Raw genomic sequence first — 20,635 nt, 5'->3', positions numbered from 1 at the left:
GTTTGCGGGCAGTCGTCCGTGAGGGGCTGCCCGCGGTTTTACTTTCATTTTGTTTATTTATTTTGAATAAATGTTTTTGAACGTTCGCCGGTTCCCGCCTCCTTCCTTCCCATCTACGAACTGCATTACACTGGTGCCAAAACCCGGGGGGAAGGAGGGACATGCTGTCGAAGAGCCCTCGCCCCGCTGCTTGCCACACCACAATAAACAATGACCGACACACACAGAGCACATCAAATATGGTAAACGGAAACTCAAACATACTTGAAGTGAAACTGCCAATAACCCAAAACACCATAGCAACTGCATAGCAATGCCCTGGCAACCACCCACACCACCACCACCACAGCAAGCACAACTTATATGTTCTTTATAAAATGCAGTTATCTAGCAGTTAATATATTTCCCATCCATGTAGCCCTGGTTACCTCAGCAAAAAAAGTTGTTTCCGAGAAAGTTATTACATTTTGATGAAAGATAAATAAACCAAACATTTTTATTAAAACAGCATGCACTGATAAACTGTGCACAATAAGACTAGGGTGATTCATCGACAAATTCACATCATTTTGTCAATACAGGCCAAAATGCAAGATCCCAAATCATAGACAACGGCGTAACAGACTCGTGTGGGTGGTGTGCCAAAGGAACCTTGAACTATGAGAAAAACAAGATTTTAAAATAATCTGGATGACTAACATCATCAAAATTGCATAACACTTTTTCTTCCATGACGTGCAGTTTTCAAATCTTTCAGGTGAAACACAGATGCCAAGTATTGCGTCCAATCACCATTTAGAAAGTCATCCCTGTACCTCGTTCTTTAGCTAGCAGTCCCACATTAGGGATGTCAAAAATACCAGTACTTCATTGCAGAGTCAATACTAGTTTTAATAGATAAAATAAATAATGCATCAATACCAATGTATTATCCTCATTGTAATTTACGCATTATTATATATATTTACGTGCCTAGAGTATTCATTAAAGGGTTAGTTCACGCAAAAATGAAAATTCTCTCATTAATTCTTTACCCTAATGTCACTCGACACCCGTAAGACCTCCGTTCATCTTCAGAACCGAAAAGGAAGATATTTTTGTTGAAATCCGATGGCTCAGAAAGGCCTTCATTGACACCAATGTCATTTCCTCTCTCAAGACCCATAAAGGCACTAAAGACGTCGATACAAAGTCCATCTCACTACAGTGGCTCTACAATCATTTTAAGAAGCCACGAGAATAGTTTTTGTGCACAAAAAAACAAAATGGGCTTTTTGTCGGATTGCCAATGTCACGTGATTTCAGCAGTTTGACGGTCTGACACGTGATCCGAATCATGAATCGATATACGCCGATTCATAACGGTTTGAAACTTTGTTTTGAAATCGGCCCATCAATACAAGAGTCGTTATTTAGTTTTCTCGTCGCTTCATAAAATGATTGTAGAGCCACTGTAGTGAGATGGGCTTTGTAACGACGTCTTTAGTGCCTTTATGGGTCTTGAGAGAGGAAATGACATTGGTGTCGATGAAGGCCTTTCTGAGCCATCGGATTTCAACAAAAATATCTTCATCTGTGTTCTGAAGATGAACGGAGGTCGTATGGGGGTCGATTATATTGAGTTCAATCTTAGTTAAAGGGGACCGATTATACCCCCTTTCACAAGATGTAATATCTCGTCTCTGGGGTCATATTTGCCCCCATTTTAGTGCGAGCAAAAACCCGAATCAAATGCAAATAAGCTCCTGCTCCCCGCACGCTTTCCAGCTCGTGCTTCGGATAATCTAGCAACAACGAACCTGGACAATGTCACGCAGCCAAAATGTCAGAAATTGTCAGTAGTGGTGTTCAGCCTTACATGTTAGAACCGGACTCGGACACTGAAGCAGGTCACAACTTTTAGAATGCAACTGAATATTTCTGAACGGTTAGTGGATACATTAATGTAGTTGTTGTAGATTTAAATCCAGCGCAGAACCGACCATGAAGCAGTTTGCCGTAAAATGATTTGCTCAAATATAGAACACTTAAACAACTTTCTTCGGCTTATATCCTTCATAAATTAAAACCAATCACTGTGTCCTCAGTGGCACAGATGTCGGAGTCAATGGAACGGGAAACAGAAATGGCGGAGTGTATTGCGGCTCACATCTAGGGCGGGATCGATGCAAATAGGGCAGTTGTCCCCAGTTATGGACTTCCCCCTCCTCGTATGTAAGTGTAATCTGCAACTGCTCTTTTGGAGATGGTTTATGATTTATGGTGATTATAAAAACAGGATTTTACCATTATAGGCTGGTTGTTGACACACACTGTATTAAAACACCTGATAAAAGTGAACTTTGCATAATAAGTCCCCGTTAACAACACTGGCTTTTCTACAGTACGTTCCACTTCCAGTCAATATAACGGTGCCTGAAATACTGGTGTGAAAATTTCATTAAAAATATATTTATAGTGAAAAGTTGGTATTGTGATAACCTTAAACCACTCCAGATGTGGTGAGTGTTACCTGAGAGGTCGTGCGTGTGGATTGCCAGCCTCCACGTATGGATGAAGGTAATCTTTAATGTACAGATCTGCGGCGCTGTTTGAATGTGTACAGATCAGAACCCTGGAAGAAAGAGAAAACAACCATCATTAGCACTCTTTGAGAAAAAGCTGCTTTAATCAGAACAAAAACCAGCTAAATGTCTCAAGGTCAATTCCCTCTGTTCTTCCAGACTATTTTCTCATGATTAGCCAGGGATGTTTCAGGATCGATGCAAGTTAAGCTTTATTGACAACATCTGTGCGGTGCGGTTTTCACCACAGGAAATTTCGATTCGTCACTCAAAACACACACAAAAATGTTTTCCACTTACAATGGAAGTCTATGGGGCTAGACATTCTGGAGGAAGTCAAAAATGACAGACAAAGTTAGTAAGCAATTCTATCAAAGTCTCAAATGAACAAGTATTAAAGGGGACATGAACTGAGAAATCTTTTGACATATAAGGGTACATCACTGCATTCACGCGCTCAACATGTCTGTGATCGCCTGCATGTTCATCGCTGCAACTTTTCATGCCACGATATAAATATAATGCTGTAGATATAATGCTGTAATCTACAATTTTCCCGATTCGTTAACATTGAGAGTTGTAATAGTAAAAACATGCTAAGAGTTTGAGACAGTTCCACATGTAATGCTAGCTATTTCATAAGCAAAGATGTCACAGCAGTGGGCGTCTACATTAAAGTCTGACAGCAGCCAATCATAGCAGTGGGCGTTTACACTGAAGTCTCACAGCATCCAATCACAGCAGTGGGCGTCTACACTGAAGTCTGACAGCAGCCAATCAAATCAGTGGGCGTCTACATTAAAGTCTGACAGCAGCCAATCACAGCAGTGGGCGTTTACACTGAAGTCTCACAGCAGCCAATCACAGCAGTGGGCATTTACACTGAAGTCTCACAGCAGACACGCCCCTTCAAACAGAGCTTTCAGAGCAGAGGCTAAATTCAGGGTAGGAAAAATGCCTTATATTTTTTATATTATACCATTTTTGGATGTAAAACGTAATTATGTAAGTGCACCCAGGAAACATAAAACAATACAACACGCAGTTTATTACCCCTATACAATTTGACCTTTACCAAGGTGTAATGTCTTGCCTCAGAGATATCCATTGTTTCTTGCTTTGTTTTTACTGTGGGATGTTTGTTTTTGGAAATGATTCCCCGAGGTAAATTCGCTTAGGGCTGACCCCGCAAAATGTGTTTTCCTGCTCACCGTGTCTCAGGCTGCTTGAGGATGTGCTTGACAGCCTGGGCCAGAGTGAAGGTCTTGCCCGTGCCGTAGGGTCCGATGATGAGCACCGGAGGGAGGTTGATGGAGAGGGGGGTGGTGATGGCCAGAATTGCCTCCTTCTGCTTGGCATTCAGACGGGGATCCAGCTGCTCATCCCACTGCCTGTGGCACCGGAGGAAGAACTTACACGGGCTACAAACGCACGAATGCGCCCTGCCAATGCAGCTGCCACTCACAGAGATGTCTGTGAGTGAACTAGAGCTGCTGGACAAGCAGATATTATTCATGTCCTGTGTCATTTTAGGAACAAAAGACTTTTTATCTCACAACTCAAGCAAATTCTGACAACTGCATGATATAAACGTTAACTGTTGCAAGAAATAAACTGAGATGTGAGATATAATCTCAGACTTGAAACAAATAAATTCAGAATTCCAAAATGTGAACTCGCTATTGCAACAAACTCAGAATTACAAATTGTTAACCTGCTGCAGTGAGAAATTAACTCAGAATTACAAGATGATAACTATTGCACACAAAAGATTACTAGATACTAGATTACTAGATATAGACTCAATTGCAAGAAATAAAACAGAATTGCAAGATATAAAACAGAATATTAAAATAAATGAAGCAATTCCAATTTAGGAATCGGGGGTAGGGTTATGGGAAATGAGTCAGACTTGTAAGATTTAAACTCAAAAACGCAAGATCTAAATCCGAATTGCAAGAATTCAGAATTATGGGAAAAAAGTCAGAATAGCGATATATAAATTCAGAATGGCAAGATATGAACTATAAGAAAAAAGTCAGAATTGTAAAATACAACCTCAGATTTGCGGTATATAAATGTTTTATTATTATTTTTATTCAATATTACACACAATCTTCCACTTATAAAGCCAATGGAGAAAGTTGAGAAACTAGGAGGGGTGGGTGTGTTATGTAATATATATATTATATATTAGGGATGCAACAATACAGTTAGTCCACGGTTCAATACATACCTCGGTTTTTAGGTTCAGTTCATTTTTTTTGCTATTCTATTCTTAGGCGACAGGAACAGAAAAGGGTCAAGGAATTTTTTTATTTTTTATGCAATACTCGTTCTTTACTTTACTTAATAGACTTGAAAACCCTTTCTTAAACTTAAATCTTTACTTTAAAAACCCTTGTACACATTCTCAGAGTAAAAATGAATATATTTAAAGATTTACAGTGGCAGCTCAGCGCTGTACAGCAGCATTTAAGTATGAAATTGAATAAATAAATGTATGCTAAAATTATAACTACATAGTCTTCAATATACAACATTGATAACAACCTACTGTATAAAAGGTCTTTTTTATTTTATTTTATTTACATCATTTTAGAGGTGAACTGTCCCTTTAAGGACATGCGTTCACTAGGCTGCGCTGCTGTCAATTGAAGACCTGCTCACATCTCATATACGACGCACGTGATTTTACTTTCACTTTAGACATAACAGACTGTGTTTATATGGGGTGTTTATATGCTGTGTTCAGAGGGGGGGAAATGCTGTTTCATGCATACTGAGCTTTAAACATAGACAAAGTTTCAAAAACTAAATGTTGGACGTTTGATGGAGTATTTCTTTGTCAAAAATACTCCTTCTGGTTTCTCACAAGTTTCGGAGAGTTTTTCGAGTATGGCTCGGCTTGACGTTAATAGACCGGAAGGTCCTTGTATGGGCCGTACGGGCTCTTCTCCCGGTAGGGTGTGCGCGCGCGCGTGACTAGAGCGAGAGAGGAAATGCACGCCCATAAACACTCGCTCAGGTGCAGATCCAGTCGTCTGTGAACACTTATGTCGCGCCGCGCTCCACTTTATTCCTATGGGTGACGTCGAGCGACTTCAACGCTTCAGCACAGCATTCTGGGAAGGCAGCGCTGCATTTGAACCGATTTGAACGCAGAAATGACGGGAAGCTTCAAGGCATCGCTTCAGTCGCGTCGCAAAGTGGATTTCCACGGTCACTGCTGTTACCGGACTTAAGCAAATCATACCAAAGAAGTGTGTTTTTGACGGAGCGGTCCCGGCGATTAAGGTTCGGTCCTGCTTTGGAAGCAGCCGGTGAGTAAAACTGCTTCAAATGTCTCTGCTGTTGGCTAATCGTCGCGTGAGTAAACATCAGTAAACGATACGATCGCGTGCTTCGTCATTCAAATGCGCTAACGGACTCCATTGGTGTTTTCTGTATAATGTTACACTAATCTGACGTGCAAAACCGTTTTGCTTGCTACTGCTAAGGTTTAGTCGCATACAATAGTCCATAAGGCGAATCATGTTCTCATAAACTGCGAGTAAACAAGCGCAAATGTTGACAGGCCACTAAATACAGTACATACCACAGAGACGGACGTCCTGCTGTTGCTGTTTCTCCTGTTCAATTTATTTCAGCCTCTGAATTTGATTCTGGATCATTATCTGTATTAGCTGAGATCGATAGCCATGGGTTTCTCCACGCTTGAGGACGTCACCGCTTTGTGCGCACTCGTCATTCTTTAGCTCCGCCCACACGATACACCTCCAGGCGCTCGTTTTTTTCCGGAAAGACTCTGTATAGCCTACATTTCTTTTATAAATATAATAAAACTAAACTTTTCGGAGTGTTTCACCCCCCCTTTAACCTTGTGTGTATTTGACAGTATTAGCGCAGTAAGACTGTCCAGTAATCATGTGTGTTTGTCAGACGTTTAGTGCGCGCGCTCAATACAAAACAGTGTATGCAAGTGAATTAAATGTTTGACCGGCAAGGCTTTAAAACGTGGGTAAACACTGCCTAACTTTGGTGCATATGATTGGATATTTGCCCATATCAGCACGTAAACTCACAGGCACATTCAAAAAGAGCCGAAATAAACAGAAATATTTCAAACTAGAAAAATGGAAATAAAAAAAACAAAACCGAAAAAACTCAAGTCACCAGCGCGAATTGAACCGTGAAGAACATACCGAATGGTTCAATATTATATTGAGTATTTTGGCATCCCTAATAAATACAAAATATATATATGCACACACACACACACTCATTTGGGTCTTTGCGTGTGCTCGTACCTGTTGGGACTCCAGGGTATTGTGGGAGTGAGGCTGACATCTGGAAACAGGATACTGTTATCTCTGATGCGATCCAGAGCGTAGTGCATCTCACACAGAGGAAGTCTGTTCAACTGAAACTGCAGCTCCACCTTGCATCCAAACACATCCAAACACACCTGCTGTTCAAACAGACTCAGCCAAGACATTCTGTATTTATTTGCACTTTTTTTTTTTTTGCAGCGCCTGCCATGTGCTACAGACAACACCTCAAATAGACGACTGAAAATGTTTTTTGCAGAAATGAACAATGCCTTATAGGTCTTTTTGGCCATACACAGCAATTATAATTATAAAATAGCACTTGGCTTGTTTCAAAACCAATGTAAATGATCTGAGACAATTTTACAATCATCATTTAAGGAACAGTGTCAAATGATCATACATGGCAACAAAAGCCCAGCCCACACAGGGATTCCACGAGACAAAAGGATTCAACGCTAAATACAGTGATTGTGTAATGCTGGAGGGAACAGTGATAAATGGGATCTGTTGGATGGAGTAAAAAGGGTAAATTAGACCAAATCCTGCTCTTTGTAGGGCAGCCTGCTGCTTGGTGACAGCGTCTCTGGGGTTTCTGCCATCTCAGCTCAATTTACAACAGTAAATGGTATAAACACTAATTAAACTAATTCCCTTACGTACACTATATTGCCAAAATGATTGGAACACCCCTCTAAATCATTGAAGTCAGGTGTTTCAGTCACTTCTATGGCCACAGGTGTATCAAATTTAAGCACTAAGGCATGCAGACGTTTGTAAAAGAATGGGCCGCTCTCAGGAGCTCAGTGAATGCAACCGGAATAGGTTGCCATCTGTGCAATAAGACTATTCATCAAATTTCCTCACTACTAAATATTCCACGGTCAATTGCTAGTGGCATTATAACAAAGTGGAAGCAATTGGGAACAAAAGCAACTCAGCCACAAAGTGGTAGGCCATGTAAAATCACAGCGCAGGGTCAGCACATGTTGAGGTGCACAGTGCACAGAAGACGCCAACTTTCTGCAGAGTCAATAGCTGCAGACCTCCGAACTTCATGTGGCCTTCAGATTAGCTTAAGAACAGTGTGTGGAGAGCTTCATGCAATGGGTTTCCATGGCAGAGCAGCTCATCCAAGCCTCAAATCAAGTGCAACGCAATGTGTGGGATGCAGTGGTGTAAACCACGCTGCCACTGGACTCTAAAGCAGTGATGACGTGTTCTCTGGAGTGACTAATCATGCTTCTTTATCTGGCAATCCAATGGACGAGTCTGGGTTTGTCATTTGCCAGGTGAACGGGACTTGCCTGACTCCATTGTGCCAAATGTAAAGTTTGGTGGAGGGGGGATTATGGTATGGAGGTTGTTCTTCAGGGGTCATGTTCATCTGCATATAAAGGCCCAAAACTTTTGGCAATATTGTTTATCTCTGGCACATCTCTCTATGACATAATAACTGAGAATAGGGTGCACGATATTGAGAGAAAAAAAGAAAAGATGATCTCGACATTTCTGGGATTTTATTAATACTTTAATATTGATATTGTGTTGGTACTTGGCAGGTTTTGGACTGCTGTGGACAGTTTTTGATATTCATCATATTCTGTGTCATGGTCAGTTCACAGCATTGACAGAAATCAACTTTTCCAGTAAGTTTGTGGTCCTAATTGAATGATGTTATAATATACCTGTAGTTCCTGATCCGCCACCAGTCCCAGCTCATCACAGCATTCCTTACAGATCCGCAGGAAGATGTAGTCTTTCGTTTTTTCTTCAATCAGGGCCTCGTAGACGCGCTCCTTGGCTCCAGCTGTCTGGTTCTGACCCATCCGCTCCTTGAAGACAGGCAGTAGCAGCACAGAGTTGACCTTTGTCATGACTAGCCGCCCAGCCAGCGTATCTTCAGACAGCGTCTCGGTCAGCTTGAAGCGTGCAAACAGCTGTCCGTTCTGAGCGTACTTAGCGCCGCCAGAAATGCCAGTCAACATAAAGCTTGTGACCAGCTGCAGGTTAACCTTGATGTTGAACCTATGAAACAAAGCAGCAGCACATTTAGGAAAACACCATATCATAACTTGGGATAACCGTCACTGTGCAGCACTCACAGAGTCTAACCACTGACCTTACATGTCAAGAACTATAAGGAAGAATAATACATCAATAATCAGAATATTGGACAAAATCTGATGTAAACCCCCTACACGTTCCATTTTCCATTTAACTTCCACAAACAATACGCACTTGTTTTTTCAAACAAGACCACCAATGACCTCTAGTGGTAACAAATTGGAATTACTATAAAGACCATTAAATAATAATATTATAGAATTCAGCCTTAAAAAAGAAAAACTATGCAATTTTATGCAAATTTCAAGTGTGCAAAGCTTTTATCACCCCTTCAGGAAACAAAGCATGACCTGCCTGTAGGTTTATTGCATCAAGTCTTTCAAATAAACAAGTTGTCCTTCAAAAAAAAACGATTTATACCACAATTTTTCTTAATGAATGCTGGTCTATTATTGTGCAATTATCAATATCATATTTAGCCACACATTTACATTTACATTTTACATTTAATCATTTAGCAGACGCTTTTATCCAAAGCGACTTACAAAAAAAGGGGGAGAGTAATAGAAGCAACGAAACAGACAAGGCCAACAACCTGTAAGAGCTGTAAGAAATCTCAATTAATTAGCACAGTACACAATTGTTTTTTTTGTTTTTGTTTTGTTTTTAGACATCTACAACAAAATCTCACGTACGCAAAATGCCGAACACTGGATTTTGATAGCTATGATAATTAAACATTATAATGATATCGCAGGAAAGAGGTCAGGGAAATTTTCTGGGACCGTTAGAATAACATTCTGCAAACCCAAAACTAATATTCTATTTGTGTTAAGAAAACTTTTCTGGCTAGTCAAAAACAAACCATATCAAGAACGTTCTGGGAACAAAAAAAACGAACATTGTGGCATCTCATGTACATACCACTATTTCAGAGTTTCATTACATTACTGGTACCACAAAGATGCTTGCAGGTCTATTATTGTGCTATTATCAGCTTCATATTTACCCACCCCAACATTTCACATTATAATGATATCGGAGTAAAGAGGTTCTGACAACGCTAATGTTAGAGGTCTGTTAGCATTACATCAAAATAACGTTATGGACTACTAAAATAACATTAGAATAATGTTCTACAAACCAAAAACTAACATTCTATTTCTGTTAAGAGAACTTTTCTGGCTAACCAAAAACAAAAACGCAAAAAAGAAAGTCATGGGAATGTTAGAATAATGTTGACGGGATGTTAGAATAACATTATGGTATGTTACAATAAAAATAATAATAATAATAAAAACACTTTCCTGTCCAAGCTAAAACAAACCTTAAAAAAAGAAAATAACATTTGAATAATGTTCTACAAACCAAAAACATTCTATTTCTGTTTTTTAAAAAAAGTCCTGTTAATCCAAAAACAACCTTAAAAAAAAAAAAAAAAAAGAACATTCTGGGAACCAAAAACGAACATCTAAGAAAAATGTATGAGAGCGTTAGAATAACGCTATTGGATAGTTAGAATAGCGCTATGGGGACATTAGAATAACATTAGAAGAATGCTCCACAAACCAAAACTAACATTCTAGTTCAGTAAAAAAAAACTTTCCTAACTAACCTAAAACAAACCTTTAAAAAAAAAAAAAAAGAACATTCTGGCTAACCAAAAACAAAACAAACGCAACAAGAATGTTATGGGAACGTTAGAATAACATTAGAATAATGCTCCACAAACCAAAAACTAACATTCTATTTTAGTTTAAAAAAACTTTCCTGAATAACCAAAACCAAACCTTAAAAAAAAAAAAAAAATCATTCTACAAATCAAATCAGTTATTGAATTAAACAACTGGTACTTTTGGATGCTTTTGTATCTATTACTGCACTATTGTCAACTTCATATATACCCACCCCAACATTTCACATTATGATTATATCAGAGTTAAAAGGATCTGGGATCATTGGAATAATGCTCAACAAAACCTAAAACTAACATTTTATTTCCGATACATTTTTTATTTTTTTTATCATTCTGAGAAGCAAAAACTAACCATAAAAAGAATGTTATGGGGACATTAAAATAACGTTCTACAAACCAACAACTTGCGTTCTAGTTCTGTTAAGAAAACGTTCATGATTTTTTAAAGGAACTCCCAGGGGTCCAAAAACCATCGTTATAGCATCTATTTTTTAGTTTCATCAAATAACTTGTACTTTTGTATCCATATGAAACCACAAAAATGCATGCCGTTCTATTATTGCGGTATTATCAACTTAATATTCATATAACCCACCCAACATTTCACATTATAAAAGCGAACTATGACTGGTTGATGTCAGTCAGAGAGCCGCTTTCTGACTGAGGACCAGACTTGATGGCCTACTCACTTGCTGACTTCTTTGTACTGAGCGATCTCCTCGATGTAGAGCAGGTCGTGCAGGCGGGGCTGGTAATTGTCTCTGGTGAGGGTTTTGTCCAGCACGGACTGGGTGAAGAGCTGGTCGGCGGAGAGGGGGATCTGATAGCGGGTCAGTAAACTGCGCTCTAGGTCCATGTTCTCATTGGGGACAAACTCTACGATGGTTTTGCATGACGAGTCCCAGCGCTTAGCCGTCATCAGGAGCTGCTGTCGAGCCTGCATCAAGTGCTCCAGATCTGTGGGATTATGGGTAGATGATAATGATGAATTGCTGATCTAGAGTGCATATATTGATATGTAAGCAGTTAGGATCTTAATGGGAAGATGTACATTTCAAAACCAAGATGCAAAATACTCTAGAACGATAATGTATATTGTTAGAGGGATAGAACAAAGGTCACTCATTATCTGCACATCCTCAAGTGTAAATATCCCAGGACAGTTGATAATTAGTAGAAAGAATATTTGCAAAAATGTTAGCATTAAAGTTTAATTTAATACAATTTCAAAGTCAGTTTTGACGCTTTTTGTTCTGCTCTCCAAGGCTGCATGTTTTTAAATAAAAAATACAGTGAAAACAGTAATATTGCAAAATATTATTACAATTTAAAATAACTTTTCTATGTGAATATATTGTAAAAAGTAATTCATTCCTGTGATCAAAGCTGAATTTTTAGCATCATTACTTGCATGATCCTTCAGAAATCATTCTGATGTGCGGATATGCTCAAACATGTTAAATATATTATCAATGCTATCAATATTTTTTGTGAAAACAGAGAATGTTCAAAAGAAAAAGCATAGTTTTAATGTCTCTTTTGATCAATTAAATGCATCCTTGCAGAGTATTACTTCCTTAAAACACACGCACACCAAACTTTTAAATGGTCGTCTATATTCAGATATTATTGCAAAGTACATTTCTTTATTCTTTAAGGTTATTTTCATGGAAAGATCAGGATCAAATGAAAGAAAAAAGTAAATAACCAAATGTAAAAGGAGATAAAGAAATAGACAAACAAGATAAAAGTATACTGTATACTAAACCATTAATAAATATTTATTTAGTAAAAATACGTTACAAATTACCTTTTATATATATATATATATATATATATATATATATATATATATATATATATATATATATATATATATATATATATATATATATAAAAGGGCCGGGAGTCGATTAATGAAAATTAATCTAATTAATTAGAAGCTTTGTAATTAATTAATCGAAATTAATCGCATTTTAATTGCATATAAATATTTGACCTGAGAACAATGAGAAGTAATTTTTCACATGTATTTTTAGTATACCATTGAATAATGACTGAATACATAAGCTTAATCAACAAAATATTGTTTATTTATTTCAGTCCAGCAGACCAGTGCAATGTTTGCCATTAAGTGTAGGAATAGCATATTTGTGATATTTGAGGCTCGATGTGCGGTGATATGCAAATTCCTTGTTGTATAGCTTGCCCACAACCATGCTCTTGTCGACGCTTCCATTCTTTCGTTTTTTAAAACAAAATTTCCCATCCACGGGGCCAAGCAAAGCGGTCTCATCAGTTCATTCGTTCATGTTCACTATGGTTTGTTGTTGTCGTGACTCGTGAACATAGACAGCTCTTGAACGCTAGTTGGTGTTCCAGTATAATCGGTACATCGAAACTCATTCATTGAAAAACGTTCCGCGGTGTAAAAATAAGTGTGGTTAAAATTAAGTTTTTGCGTAATTAATCTTAATTAACATGTTAAAGTCCCGTAATTAATTCATCTTAATTAACGTGTTTAAGTCCCGGCCTTTGACATATATATCAAAATAATATCTGAATATTTGGTTGGTTGGTTAGTTAGTTAGCATAGAAAAGTTTTGTTTCAGGGTTCATTCCTTTATTGAGAAAAAAAAAAAAACAGAACCCAGTGCTTTTGGTGTTATTTTTAAAGCATTAAAAACCATTTACTTTTACTGTATGCAAAAAAAAGCAGCATGGACAATCACTCTAAAATGTTCTTTAGTGTTCAACAGAAGAACAAATATTATATATATATATATATATATATATATATATATATATATATATATATATATATATATATATATATATATATATATATATATATATATATATATATATATATGCTTGGCACCACATCTCTCCAATCCTTTCTCAATTCTTTAAAGGCACAGTATTTACGTTTCGGCACTACAGGTCGCTTATTGAAAACAGCAATAAAGGCGTGGCTTTATGAAGCCATGAATGAGTGTGGAATCATGGAATTTGTCGTCTTCACCTCCACAGCCGATGGAAGAAATCATGTTCATGGATGAGTGAATGTATTAAAGTTTTAATAAGGTTACTGTGGTATGAATCAGGGCTGTTTTTTTAGGCTTATATGCCACTGTCGGCAGCTGATGCTCCTTTCCTTTTGTTGTTTATTTTATGATATATGGTTTAATATTCAACTAACAGCGCCGTTTTACTTGGTTTAAACAATCATACACGCAAATGTGTGTTTAGTGTTTAAAAAAAAGTTATGTTACTGCATGTTCGCTCGGTGGCTGTATGAGACACTGTTGCAACACTGCAGTACAGTAATCTAGATTCATATTAGAATTATTAATAAAAGCTGTGTGACGTGTTGTCAAATAGCCTACAATTCATTTTAAAATATATTCTATGTTTGAGAAACTGCTGTATTACAAATAAAAAGCTCTTCCTGATTTTACTGTTAGCCTCTGGACAGAATAGTGTCGTCTCTGAGGCACAAACATGGTACTGGCGAAAACAAGAGAACGAGTGTTGAGCTGTAGAACAACGATTTGCTTTCTATCGATGAATGTGTCTAAACAGTTGCTCACCTGTCTAATAAAACATCATATATTAAAGCGTTGTTGGTTTTTCTATGGTTTTTACAGAAGTAAAACAGGAAATTGAGTTTAACGCGGATATGGTGTCATTGACAGGTGACGCACAGACCATGTCCAGGTTAAAATGGCTGATTTCTCGGGATTTAAACATTCTTGGAAACATTTGGGATCCCGCAAGTATACAAGTGTATACAAAAATGTATAACATTATTCTAGTTGATATTTTAATCCAAAAATCTTACATATTGTGCCTTTAACAAGTCATACTGAAGAATTTTCCCGCTTTCCTACCTTCGATGGAGGCGGCATCCACCATCACTCGCTGCATGAGCACGGGTTCAGAGCCAAAGTCAAAAACCACGGTCTGTCGGAAGGTTCCGAAGATCTCTGTACTGAAGGAGACCACCACAGTATAAAGGCAGTGGTCCATGCCGTTCTGCACGAGGCCGGCTACGCTCCACTCCTGGCAGCCGCCCTCAGACACCTCCTGAGGCACCTGGGCAGACGCGTCCCCGGCCGAGACCGCCGTGATGGAGAAATGCGGCCGGTTGGCGTCGTAAAGCAGTGCGATGCGGTGTAGCGTGCGGACCGGCTGTTTGGGACAAAAAGCTTTGTTTACACTGGCCAAGAAATGTAAATCCTTTTACATTTCACAGCTTTAAAGTCATGATCAAGCATCCATTTTAATTACATATGCAGGAAATGGGAAATTCAACAACAAGAACAACAAAAAGATGGGATAACACTATTTATCATTATTTGCCATTATCAGGGTATCTGCAGAGTTTAAAAAAAATGAAGACTACTTAAGACCAAATGAATACCTCATTGGGGAGGATGAAGGTCAATGCTTATGATAACATCCTAAACCATAAAATGATTTAAACATGCAGCACTCAAATGCATTTAATTAAATAATAATATCCTTTTGAAGTTTAATTATTACATTATTAAATCCATATCACGATTTCAGGTTTTCCGTTCTCAAATTGAAAGAAAATAAGACTATTATTATAAGATTTTACTCTTTCCACATCAGCGAATTTGAAAAAAAGTTGTCAGCCACTTCCAGCATTTAAAAAAAAATTCTTCTTTTCCTGTGTTTTAATCAGGAGATTCTGAACTCTTTTGCATAATAGTGACCCCTATCGTATAAGAGTGAAAACATGGTAAGACTCCATCAATGGCAGTGAAAGAGTTAAGATTAGTGCGAAAGAGTTAAGATTAGGGGAGTGCTAGAATGTCCAAACCTTGCAGAAGAGCGTGAATGTCCAGGAGTGAGATGATATCTTGCTGTTGACGGTAATTGAGAGATCGGAGCTGTGCTCCACCGTAACTCCATCCACACAGTCATTCATCTGCACAACACCACAAACATCAAATCAATAGACAAGCTGGAACTTCTGCGATGGTTCGCATTTAACCGTTTCTAACTATATTGACTACATAGGGCCACAGTATGTAAATACATATACACTATACTCTGGTGTCGTGAATGACTGCAGAAGAGTTGCCTGAAAGAGAATTCAGTAACTTTAAAGCAGTGATGCACCAAAATATATATACTTTTTCCCCAAAAAAACACAAACATTTAAATGAACGTTTACCAAGAGTCGAAAGCAAAAATAAAGTTTATTTAATAATTAATTAAAATCACAAGAACTTTTTAGTGAGTTTAATTAGTTGTTAAAATAGAAACATTTAAACAGTGACTGTCATAAACAATTCATGACAGATTTATTCTAACATGCATTCAAATGGAGCAGTTTGTTTGTTTAGGACAACTGTAGAAACATGACGGCACAAAATGTCGATTTCTCTGTAAGGGACCTGTGTATGAAGATAGAAATGTCTAAGGTAATAAAAACATAACGGTTCATTATGTAAGGTCTTTATAAATAACTGAAAACATTTTGCATTCTGTCAGTAGATCCTCACATTACACACTACACGTTTAAGTAACATATTTTTAGCAAAAAAAATTTTTTCTACCCAACTAATGAATTTATGGACATTGAATGGCTTTTTTTGAGTAAATGTAATGCTATGTGAAATTGTTTATAAGCTGAGTGATTACATGAGACATGCTACATTTCAGTAAGTTGCTCTGTCTCTTTCAAAACCTTCTGATGTTCATTTAAGTTTATTTAAAGCTATAACTAGTAGTAAAGAGGAAGAGATGATCGGTTCTCTTCGCCGTCATGCTAAATCAAAGAGCAACAAAATTACATTTGTTTAATTAATCATAGCAACTTTTAAATATTGTAATTAATTGTAAAAACATACTTTTAAATGGTGGCTCTAATAAAAATGACAATTTATTCAAACCGTCTAGATAAAAATATAATGATTATGTAATAATATAGTGCATATATTTAGCTAAATGCTCTTCTCTATAGGTTTTTTTCTAGCTGACTATCGAGTCTATGGACATTGAATGGCTTTTCAGAGTTAAATGTGACATAAAAAAAAGTGTAACGAAAGGTAATATAACAAGAAATTCTTTACAAGCTGTTTTTTTCTGCAGTTGAAACACTGATTGAGTGATTACATGATGTATAAAACATTTCAGTCATACTTGTTATGAATACCGGATAGTAGTAGTCGACATTTGTGTGATGAAAGTCGAGTCAACGTCGACTAGTCTCTGATGACGGCATTAATGAACAAATCAGCCTGAACCTCGAGCTGAGACATGAACACGGGTTTTCTTGAGCACAGGACAGCTATAGCACATGACACAGCGCTTACATAACAGCTTTTTAAAAATAATTTATTTTGTCTTTGGCTCTCATAGACTTCTGCTCGTTATAAATCAGATACAGATAAATTAGATACAGAAAGATTACATTTATATTCGTGCATTACAGAGATTGCGATTGTGTGTGAATTAATGCTACCTCTTAGTGTCTTTCTACTAATAGTGAAGCTGTGAGTTTTAGTTACTAATAAATGTATGCTAGAACTTTTCAGTTTATAAGCTATTTTCTTAATAAATCACAGAAGAGTGTTGACAATACATTTCTGCACTACTTACCGTATATACCCAAATATAAGGCGACCCTGAATATAAGATGACCCCCCATTTTTCAGACTTATTTTTTTGGGGGAAAGATTTTAGTGGAAAAAAATCTGGTTTTCAAAAGAAATGTTTTTTATTTGAAAATTCTACTGATAATTAATTGGATTTTTTTTAAACACTATTAATTACAGGCCTCGACATTAAGCATGTTCATGTGCTTGTCCTTGATAAGTAAATCGGTCATTCAAAAATGTGACTGTTTTTAAAGGCTATTTTACCCCTAATCTTATAATATATATTCTTAAATTTGATCTATACATTCAATTAAAATAAAACACTATAGGGCTATTACCAATCAAATTAAATAATTTGAAAAATTACAACTGCATTAAATAATGTTATGAGATTTGCATTTTTTGGATAAATAAGACATTTTAGAAAGTATGTTTAAACATGAAAATAAACCTGAGTGAGTCATTGAGTCGATTCATCCAAATGATTCATTAAAACGGCTGATTACCGGTAATTCAAGATTGAGGCGGTCGTTTATGAACAGGTTATTGAATCTTTGATTCAACCGATTCATTCAAACACTGAATCATTCAGTAACGCACACTGTTGCTGTGAGACGCGTTATGGTTCTGCTGTTTGGAACTATTTTCACTGCTGAAATAGAACAAAAACACTCAATACTGCATCTAAAATGTAAGTGACTTAATATTAATTTGTTTATGGAACTGTCATATGAAATCAGTGTCCTTTTCAGTTGTGATAGTATTCAGGAAAACACTTTTGGTTGAGTGATGTTGTTTAATTGTATCATATGTTATAAATACAAAAACAACATTTTGAATGTTTAGCGCAGTTTCTTTGTGTGAGCGGCGTTCATGCGCTGTGATTTATCCTCAAGAGGCTGCACGAGCGTCAATAGCGTGACCTTGTTATTGTCAGTTTAATATGTGATTTTGTCTATATCGTGTATATAAGACGACCCCCCCACTTTTCAGCATATTTTTAGGACACAAAACCTCGTCTTATATTTTGGTATATACGGTAATGATTGTGCGCTCATTAGCGCTGCACGATACATCATATTTTACATAAAAACAGGCCTATCGCGCTTTGGCTTGTCGTGATTTAAAATCGCAAAGGTTGCAATGATCTTTTATGCGCAGTTTGTCAGTGTAGGACGGCTCTGTGATCAGTAGTAAATGCTGTTCCATCTAAAAGCACTGCGAGTTTGAGTTGCTTATAACATGCATTTGAAAAAGCAACACGCGTCAAACATCATTCCAAACATGAGAAGCAGTCATGTTTAATCAAATCAATTTAATATGTTTATTCAGCTCACCGATGATGTTCATATTTATAGCGATTTTCGTGAATGACGTGTGCTATCGTACTTCTGTGGCATATACTTGGCGTTCCCTGCGCGAGAGCGCCCTCTGGCTTACGAAGGAGCGTTTACTACTGGTCACAGCCAGGCTGCTCTTAGAAAGCTGGGCATGCAATTATCGCAGCCTCTGCCAAATCGTGTGCGATTTTATTGCGGTTTATCGTACAGCCCTAGTGCTCATTAGTTTAGAATGCCGATTAACTTGGGTGTACAATAAGCAGTTTAAAACATGGATTCTCCGGAACCATTTTGAGCATCCAGATGGTATGTCAAACAAGTCTTGTGTCATTTCAACTGTTGGAAACAGAGCGTGCGTGTCAGGAAATAGCTTATCCTGTAGCGCCCTCTATAGGCCATGACCAGAGACTAGTCGATGGCAGTAACAGCAGAACATTAAAAGACGACTAGTCTGTGCAACCCATAGATAGTAGGCACACTATGAAAAATATTTACTGAAGTTTTGTGTAGGCATCAACTGAAAACGAAAAATCTTGATTCATCTATTAAAAACGACAAATCAATAAATCAGAAATTACGGTGCATCACTACTTTAGAGTAAAACCCCTCTCTAGTAAACTGTCGGGATATTCGGTCAATAGGACTGTACCACTCTCTCCGGCGTGAGGGAGTTGATCCATTTCTCGATGAGCGCCTCCATGTAGTTCTCGGTGAAGTGCTTGCCCTCCTGCTGCTGTTTGAGGCGGATAAGTCGAGAGGCGTAGCGCCGTTGCCATTCTGTCAGCTCCTCCTGAGAGTGAGCCGAGGTGCACTGAGCTCCGTACCGACACAGACCCTGCTCTAAAAACCTGATAAAATACCAACAAAACACTTCATTACGATCAATAGACAACACATGATCTGATTACCTGGACAAAGCAGCTATATAGAACACTGAAATACAATAAAATCACGCAAATTATTGTACTATACAAGTTCTAGATTAATATGTTAGTAAAAAATCCTTACAAATCACTATAAAATCAAGGTAGGTTTATTTTACATTTCTATTCTGTTATTTTTGGCGTTAGCCGCACTACAATCAGTACTATTTGCTGACAGGAATAGTGTACCTTTTACACAACGTGTACTCCTCACTACTAGTGACCCCACGCGGAGGAGGACGAAACTGCCAGCCTTCCTGAACATCTGTCCAAAGAAAGACAGACAGAAAGAGAAAAAGAAAGATAGATAGCATGTTAGTGCAAACTCCAAGCCTAATGTTAAGAGCTGGAATATCAGAGATGAAATGAATCCTGGATGTATTGTGAAACTGAAGAGGAACTCACCCGTCTCGTCATTGTCCTCGGTCAACTCTGGCGCCATTTTACTCCTCACAGCCTGCAAATGAGACGGACCTTGTGATTCATGCGCAAAACACACACACACTATTGCCTAAAATGTCTCTTAGTCATGCAAAAAAGCTGGGGTAAGAGGTACTAGTACTATGGATTATGAAAGTCATTTGAAGTCAAGTGTGACCCATTTGCTTTTTACAGAGAAATGAAAATGCAAGTGACACTGACTGACTGCACGTCATTTCTTTAGAATGAGAAATTTAAGACAATCACAGTAAGACAAACTGACCTCTATTTCTGAGAGGAGCCTCTTTAATCTTGTCATGTCTTTCGTCATGATCCCGTTCTATGACAACCAAAATGCTTTAGTAAATTTCAGTTATTTAAAAGCAAAAAGTTTACAATGTAAATGTGAAGTTTACATCACAACTGTAAAAAAAAAAAAAAACAAGCTTACAGAACTCTTACATTTGAAAGGAGAATTGTAAAGTTTAGAGGGAAATTGAAGTTCAAAGTAAGTTATAAGATCAAAACTACAAAGTTTAAAGCAAAATTGCAGTTTATAACGCAACTGTAAAGTTTACAACTGTAAAATTGAGATCAAATTGGAAGTTTGAAGTGTAACTGCATCTCAGAGAGCCCCTAAAGTTAAGAGCAAAAAT

The 20,635-nt window shown here is 37.5% G+C and overlaps 1 protein-coding gene across 6 annotated transcripts in view; it reads right to left on the bottom strand.

Moving 5' to 3' along the window:
* The window catches only part of helz (helicase with zinc finger), an 88,653-nt gene that overhangs the window by 50,573 nt on the left and 17,445 nt on the right, over positions 1-20,635 (bottom strand). For 3 of the 6 annotated variants that reach the window (XM_067458105.1, XM_067458088.1, XM_067458114.1), the window contains 11 exons: positions 20,263-20,319; positions 19,965-20,016; positions 19,749-19,824; positions 19,286-19,484; positions 15,511-15,618; positions 14,552-14,852; positions 11,348-11,615; positions 8,584-8,923; positions 6,875-7,005; positions 3,776-4,057; positions 2,513-2,614 (listed from right to left, as the gene is read on the bottom strand). In XM_067458105.1, coding sequence (XP_067314206.1) covers positions 2,513-2,614; positions 3,776-4,057; positions 6,875-7,005; positions 8,584-8,923; positions 11,348-11,615; positions 14,552-14,852; positions 15,511-15,618; positions 19,286-19,484; positions 19,749-19,824; positions 19,965-20,016; positions 20,263-20,319 — 1,916 coding nt within the window. The remainder of the gene's footprint in view (positions 1-2,512; positions 2,615-3,775; positions 4,058-6,874; positions 7,006-8,583; positions 8,924-11,347; positions 11,616-14,551; positions 14,853-15,510; positions 15,619-19,285; positions 19,485-19,748; positions 19,825-19,964; positions 20,017-20,262; positions 20,320-20,635) is intronic. The other 3 variants (XM_067458123.1, XM_067458132.1, XM_067458095.1) reach the window with 2 other exon arrangements.

The sequence above is a fragment of the Pseudorasbora parva genome, chromosome 2, assembly GCF_024679245.1.
Source record: "Pseudorasbora parva isolate DD20220531a chromosome 2, ASM2467924v1, whole genome shotgun sequence".
In the NCBI taxonomy this organism is placed as follows: domain Eukaryota; kingdom Metazoa; phylum Chordata; class Actinopteri; order Cypriniformes; family Gobionidae; genus Pseudorasbora; species Pseudorasbora parva.
Note: the sequence above shows the minus strand (reverse complement) of the source record. Positions and strands in the feature narration are given on the sequence as shown.